At 37.6% G+C, this 7244-nt stretch overlaps 1 protein-coding gene across 2 annotated transcripts; it reads left to right on the forward strand.

Moving 5' to 3' along the window:
- The first annotated feature begins 4146 nt into the window (after positions 1-4146).
- LOC118838681 (40S ribosomal protein S16-like) lies at positions 4147-4675 on the forward strand. 2 transcript variants are annotated; one of them, XM_036746036.1, is made up of 2 exons: positions 4147-4290; positions 4342-4675. In XM_036746036.1, the coding sequence occupies exons 1-2, from the start codon at positions 4192-4194 to the stop codon at positions 4627-4629; spliced, it is 387 nt and encodes a 128-aa protein (XP_036601931.1). In that variant the 5' UTR covers positions 4147-4191; the 3' UTR covers positions 4630-4675. The 2 variants fall into 2 exon arrangements, with proteins under 2 accessions (XP_036601931.1, XP_036601930.1); XM_036746035.1 differs by having other exon boundaries at positions 4150-4675.
- The last annotated feature ends 2569 nt before the right edge of the window (positions 4676-7244 follow it).

Consider the following 7244-nt stretch of genomic DNA (forward strand, 5'->3'; position numbering starts at 1 on the left):
CATTGATCTCCTTTTTCTCTATTTTATTCATGTAAACACTTGAAGATATAAAAGTTCCTCTAGGAACTGCTTTTGCTGCATCCCATAAGTTTGTTTATGTTGTCTCATTATTGTCATTCTCTTGAATGAAGTTATTAATTGTTTCTATGATTTGTTCTTTAACCCACTTATTTATTCCTTGAGGAACGCCTCTTTGTATTATATATTTGTATTAATTTCCTACATATCTTGGTTATTAAGCACTAATCATAGAAGTTTTATATAAAAATTTTTCTCAATCAATAGCTTAACTTATTTTACTAGCTATATCAACATCCAATTCTTTACATTTTTATTATGCATGCCTTTATCAATTCATTCTATAATTGTTCCAGGAATCAAAATCAAGTTCACTGGTTCATTATTTGGTTTCTCTACTCTCTTTGAAAATCAGGTTATTTGCCCTTCTCTATTCTTTTGACATGTCTTCCATTTTCCATAATTTTAATTTATGAATTAATTCATGAATTATGAATCAGAGTATCTCAGCCATCAACTAGAAGCCCTGCCCCTTCCCCGCAGGACACAATTCATCTTGAAATGGTGACTTGAGATCATCAAGAGTTTCTATCAGCTATTTTTTTTAGACCAGGCACCCAAGATGATCAGTTAACTAAAATCAGACAATTAACTTGGCTCTTAACATTCTGACAGATAACATAAAAGAGAAATTTTGCTTTGTATTTTCAAAATAGAGAAAGCATAAAAATTTTTCTGGAATTTTAAAAAAAATTAACCCTGTCAGAATTAAAAGTAAGTTGGAATCTATCAATTGATCTCCTCTCTCCTTTCAACGCTTTGATCCCAGAAAATATTCACTGACTACAACTTCAAATGATAGTAGATTAACAATGCTCTATGCAGTCACAGAATTCAGTACCATATAGCAAATTCCTATGCACTGGAAACAAGACATTTACCATCATTGACTTCACTGAAGATGGCATAAATGAGATGACAGCTTTAAAGAACAAGGGTCTTCAGAGATCATCTATTGCAATGCCTACATCTAACAGTGAAGAAAAATGAGGTACTAAAGAGTCTAATGACATATCCATGGCTATGTATCTAATAAGTGGCAGGGCCTACCTTTGAATCTAAATCTTGTGGCTCCATATCCAAAACTCTTTCCACCTCATCAATTTATCTTTATATGCTGGTCAAGGCTGGTAGGTTGACTTAGATCCTATCAATTAATTTCAGCCCTCAAGTTTGGGACATATTGAGCATTCTTTGTGATCTCAGAGAAACTGAAGCATTTGTATTGGATCTAGTAATTGACACACAAAAGGTAAAATGAAACTAGAGCATGCCCATTTTCTTTTGTTTGCTATGCCTCAATATCTATTTACTATGTAGTTCTATTCTTGTTCTGAGTGATTTGGATTCAGTGATCCTACAACTACTTTTCAAGTATGTTTCACTCTTATAGATTTCATAACCAAAATGTTTTCCTTCTTTAGAATAAATGTTCCTTCACTAATTACATCCCATTACTGCTATTTTGAATGCTATTAAGAATGGTAACATTTTAATGCCATTTTCATATAGATTTAGATGATTTATCATAGTATGTGCTAAGCAAAGTCTTAATTAATTCTTTCAGTTACTTAATCATTTATTTGGCACATTTTGATTAATTAATTTTTCTACACCCATATTATTTATTCCAACATTTTAAAGATCTGCTTAATTTGTATGCTCCTTCATTAGACAAATAAGAATACCCCATTACAATTTAGTATGCAGTCTTTGTGGAACTTGAGGATTGAAAAACCTCCTCACCCTGTGGCTAATTTATTTTCGTACTTCTCATAATTTAACAAATTATCTTTAGACATGAGACTTTGATCCTGAAATTGATCTGAATTTTCATAGTCTTGTTAGGTATTCAGTTAACAAGCATTTAATTAGCTCTTCTTGTACTAGGCATATACTGAGCTCTGGGGAAACAAAGAAAGGCAAAAATAATAAAACTTGCCATCAAGAAGCACGTATTCTAATGAGGAAACATGTAAATAATTATGTACATACAATATATATAGAATAGAGGGAAGAAAATTTAAAAGATAAGGCATTAGGACTATAGTATGAAGGCAGAATTTATGATTTCAAAGAGAATCATATATATGTGTGAATGGTTCAGAATCGCAGGATATAAGGAATTCTCTAAGTAGAAGGCAGAAGAATTAAAGCATTTACTCAACCTCCAAAGTAACAGACCCACGAACCAGCATCCCCATTTTGATATTTTGATCAAAAGCCTCCAGGCCCAATAAGTCCGCCTCACAAGAGTAACCAGGAGGCCACAGAGAAACATGATGGTATTAAACAAAATCACGTACATGCTTCTCCTCTCCGGTAAGAAGATTACGCACTAGCCTCAGGTCCTTGCTCAGCGCTCCTCGGTCCACACACGGGTCGGCTCTGCTACCAGAAGCTCCTGCTTTGGCTTTATCTTCAGCTTCGGCTGTAGCTGTCTCTGGCTCCAATGGAAAAGGGATCTTCAAGCTGTCTTCTCTCCTCTTATAGAGTTTTTGACATCATCAAGCGTCATCTGAATGATTGGTTCTTGAGTTGGGCCCTCCCCTTAGGACCCTGGGAGGTTCACATTCACATAGATTAGGTTAACACTCAATAGGGCATGTCTCTGGAGTTAACACCTCCCCTTAGCCAGCCCCATCTTGGGCCCCACCCCAGTCACCAATCTGCACCCACATAGGTTCCACACCTAATAGGGCTCTGGGCCTGGGGCCCAGCACCTAGGAAGGCTCAATGAAATACACTGAGTTACTCAAAGAAAACAAAAGCCATTTTGCTTACCAACACAAGGACCTGGAGAAACAAAGAAAGGCCTCAAATAGAAGCTGTCTTGAAGGATGCTATGGAAACTAAGAGACAAATGAAAAGACAGAGGAAGTCATTGAGGATAGTGAGTACAAAGGCAGAGAAATAGGAGATGTAGTATCCTCTAAGAATGAATTGTAAGGGTCAGGTAGGTGGCACAGAGGATACAGCATTGATCCTGGGGTCAGGAGGACCTAAGTTCAAGTTTGGCCTCAGATACTTACTAGCTTTGTGACCCTGGGTAAGTTACTTAATGCCAACTGCCTCCAAAAATAAATATGGAAAAATTGCAAGGAGCAAGTGTACCTGGGTTCTACAATTCATAGTGGGGAGTAAAGTGAAAGAATGCAGTAAAAGTAGGCAGAAACCAGGTTATTATTATTAGTGTTTTATTATTAAGTAGTGGTAGTAGGAGTAGGAATAACCAGCATTTATATATACACAAAGAGCTGCAAAAAAATTTTACAAGTGTTATCTCATTTTATACTCAAAACATATCTAAGAAGTAGGTGTTACTATAATGACCATTTTTCAGATGAGGACACTAAAGAAGACATATATTAAGGGATATCTATAAAGTACTCAGTGCTAGATTTGAAATCAAGACTTACTGAATTCCTCATCCAGCCTCTATCTACTCTGCCATTTTATCTTATATCTGGTCAACCAAAATATTTAAAATAAATCTTGTTTTTAATACTTACATTTCCCTCCATAATCCTCTACCGACACCTTCCCAGAAAGCTCTTCTTTATAATAAAGATTAAAGACAACCTTCAAATCTAACCAACAATAAAAAAGTTTAATATTAGCGGTCAACACCATGGTCTTTTCAAATAAGCTGGAGGAGAAGGAAAAGTAGTTTGGGATGGGAATAGGTCAAGAGCACTCAAGTAACATTTCCATGAAACTTGTGGACAATGAAAGCTGTTGCTAATAATAATAGCAAACTTGGAGCAATATAAAATACTAGAATGATTTATGAATCATCAAGTAGAGATAAACTATAGTTCACGCAATTTTAGAAAAAAGTATATTTTAATTGTTTTTATTCATGAATCAACTTATATTAATATGGTAATGTTAACTGATTATCCCTTACATTTAATATTGGGCTTTGGTCTAGTAAATGTCTTTATATCTGAAAGCTAAAAGAGATAGATTTAATAATGAAAATTGGAGCCTTTTCGTGCTTTAGCGCCACACGGGTGAGGAGCTCTCATCTCCGGCTTGCGCCGCTGCCGCCGCCACCACCTCCTCCTCCGCCTCCAGCCCGGTTCTGGGCCTGCGCCGCCAGCCAGCAGCATGCCGTCCAAGGGGCCGCTCCGGTCCGTCCAGGTCTTCGGGCGAAAGAAAACTGCCACCGCTGTAGCCCACTGCAAGAGAGGCAATGGGCTGATCAAGGTGAATGGGCGATCACTGGAGATGATCGAGCCTCGCACCCTGCAGTACAAGCTGCTGGAGCCTGTCCTCCTGCTGGGCAAGGAACGTTTTGCTGGAGTAGATATCCGGGTCCGTGTGAAAGGAGGAGGCCATGTCGCCCAGATCTATGCTATCCGGCAGTCCATCTCCAAAGCCCTGGTGGCTTATTACCAGAAATATGTGGATGAGGCCTCCAAGAAGGAAATAAAAGACATCCTTATCCAATATGACCGAACTCTGCTGGTGGCTGATCCTCGGCGCTGCGAGTCCAAGTTTGGTGGCCCTGGGGCCCGGGCTCGCTACCAGAAATCCTATCGATAAGGCAACTGGTGGGATTGCGGGCCTTTTTGCAATAAATTTGCTATATGACCTTCTCAGGTTAAAAAAAAAAAAAAAGAAAATTGGAGCACTGATGCAAACCAGACAATAACAGAGGATAATGCAATATTCCTACAGCTTTAACTATAAATGAATCTGTGCAGTCCTTATATAAAGAATGTGGTAGTGAGGACATTTCTGCAGCAAAATATAACAAATAGTCACCATGCCTTTAAGATACTCTACATCTTATAAATGTCTCTGATTACATTAATATTATACTTATACTTGGTTCTGAAATATTTTTTAAATGAGAACTAACATATTTTCAATGAAGAACAGAAAATGTTCTTCTATAATTTAACTCTGTTTTCATAGTTTTGGCAACTCTCATATTGATAAATACATTTTCTTTTTTGTGAAACCTAAGTAATGATTTAAAAATTCCCTTCCATTTGATTAATTTGGGTAGTTGTATGTATGTAAGAAAATAATGATATTACAGGATAGGAAGAAAGAAGTAAGAAGTATGTCTTCAAACATCTTCACATATTAGAAGAAATAATGACTATTAGCTTCAATTATAAGTATCCTGGTCTTTCAATATAATGCAAAAATCATTTTGTATTAATCTTTAGTTTCCATTGACAGCAGAATTGCACCAATGTATTCATTTAAATCATACTGATTGCTCTCTATTGATCTGTAACACTGTTGATATTCTTCTATTACCTCATAATACATAATAAAAAAGAATAATATTATTTACCAACACCTTGGAATTAACATCAGTTTTTGTTCATGTTTTGTTTTAAATTAAAAAAATATTTTAACTTTTTGTTGTTTTGTGTCTTCTTTTTCATAGTTCCTCCCATTAGTTCTAACTTTTCTTTACATCATTACTAATACAAAAATATGTTTAATATGAATGTGTAAGTAGAGCCTGTGTCAGATTGCATGCTGTCTTGGGGAGGGGAGAGGAAAAAGAGGGGGAGAAAATTTAAAACTCAATATCTTATGAAAGTGAATGTTAAAAACTACAAATAAATGAATTAATTATTAAACAAAGACACTGGTTAAAAATTTCATTAGGCTATATATTTAGCATAAATGACAACATGTGTGAAGTGTGAAATCATTTTATTTCAAGATGTAAAATTAGTAATTGTAAAAAAAAAATTAGAAATTATTTCCAGGAGAAAATTAAGGAAGATAAAAATATCCACTGGAGAAAAGCCAGGCCAACTGGTACCATTTGAGGTCCCAATCCCATCATGAATGCGAGTGGGAATTGGTCCATTCATTCTGGAAAGCAATTTGTGATTGTGTTAAGAAATGATTACTACTACAACTACTACTAATACTACTAATTTAATATGATTTTGCAAACCCAAATTAGTCTAACCAACTGGCAAAGATATAGACAACAGGGGTAATAAAAATTTAGGTATCTCTCATAGATGATGATGACAGTTCATTGGAATCCAATTTTTTGTCAGCCATCTTGATATATGCATGTTTGTTGATATTTTTATTGATTTATTAATTATAAATATATAGATAGACAATAGGGGGCGGAGCCAAGATGGCTGCATGAAAACAGCATCTTACCGGAGCTCTCTCACAAGGTCTGTCAGATTCATATAAAAAAGTGAATTTGAGCAGATTTGAGAGAGTTAGAAACCTCGAGCAGTCTGTGTGGGGCAAATTTCCAAGCCAGGAGAGTCTGAAAGGCTGAAGGCACTATCTGTAGGCTTGGAGAGTGCTCTGTGTGCAGAGCTGCTCCAGACCAAAGCGGAAGCGGCCAGCTGGGAAATCCACGTGGGAGACAGGCTGGGAGAAAGCTAGGAGCCTGAAACCGGCGGAGCTCCCCAGGCCTCCCAACACAGGATGGCAATCTGTGGAGGTGATAAGAGGCAACGCAACGCCACCGGGTGTGAAACACCTACTCCTGAGGCTTGCAGCCCGAAGGAAGGAAATGCAGCATCTTGAACTTCTGGGAGACATAACGGCCAGGTAAACGGCTCTAATCCCTCCGCCCCTCACCCAGAGAATTCCTTGGGCAAAAAAAAAAAAAGAACACTGGAACAGAGGAGAAAGAAGTGGGGCTTCAGTGGTCAAATAGTAGAAGTTCATTAGTCCCAGAGGGGCAGAGCTGGAAGGGGTCAACACCAGGAGCCCAGACGTAATCTTGCTCCCCCAGGGGAAGTGCCAGACATCAGCTCAAACAACAATCAGATGAGACCATTGCTGAAAAGCAAGTGCTGGAGAGAACCCATAGGGAGTGAGATGCCAGGGGGCCAGACCCCTCCCCCACACCTCAGGAAACTGATGGCTATAATTTTAGACTCACAACCCCCAGAATAAGAAAGCTGGGACAGAGAGCCCTGAGCCCTAAAGGCAGAAATTTGTTGTAAAACCAGGAAAAGGCAAACAAACATGAAGAAGAACACAAAAAAAACGAGCACAATAGATTCTTTTTATGGAGCCAGGCAGGATCAAAACACCAATATGGAAGGGAACAGCAATGACACTGTACATACATCTGATATCTCAAAAGGTAATGTGAACTGGTCTCCAGCCCAAAAAGCACTGCTGGAAGAGCTAAAGGACGATTT

Source organism: Trichosurus vulpecula, chromosome 2 (genome assembly GCF_011100635.1).
Source record: "Trichosurus vulpecula isolate mTriVul1 chromosome 2, mTriVul1.pri, whole genome shotgun sequence".
Taxonomy (NCBI): domain Eukaryota; kingdom Metazoa; phylum Chordata; class Mammalia; order Diprotodontia; family Phalangeridae; genus Trichosurus; species Trichosurus vulpecula.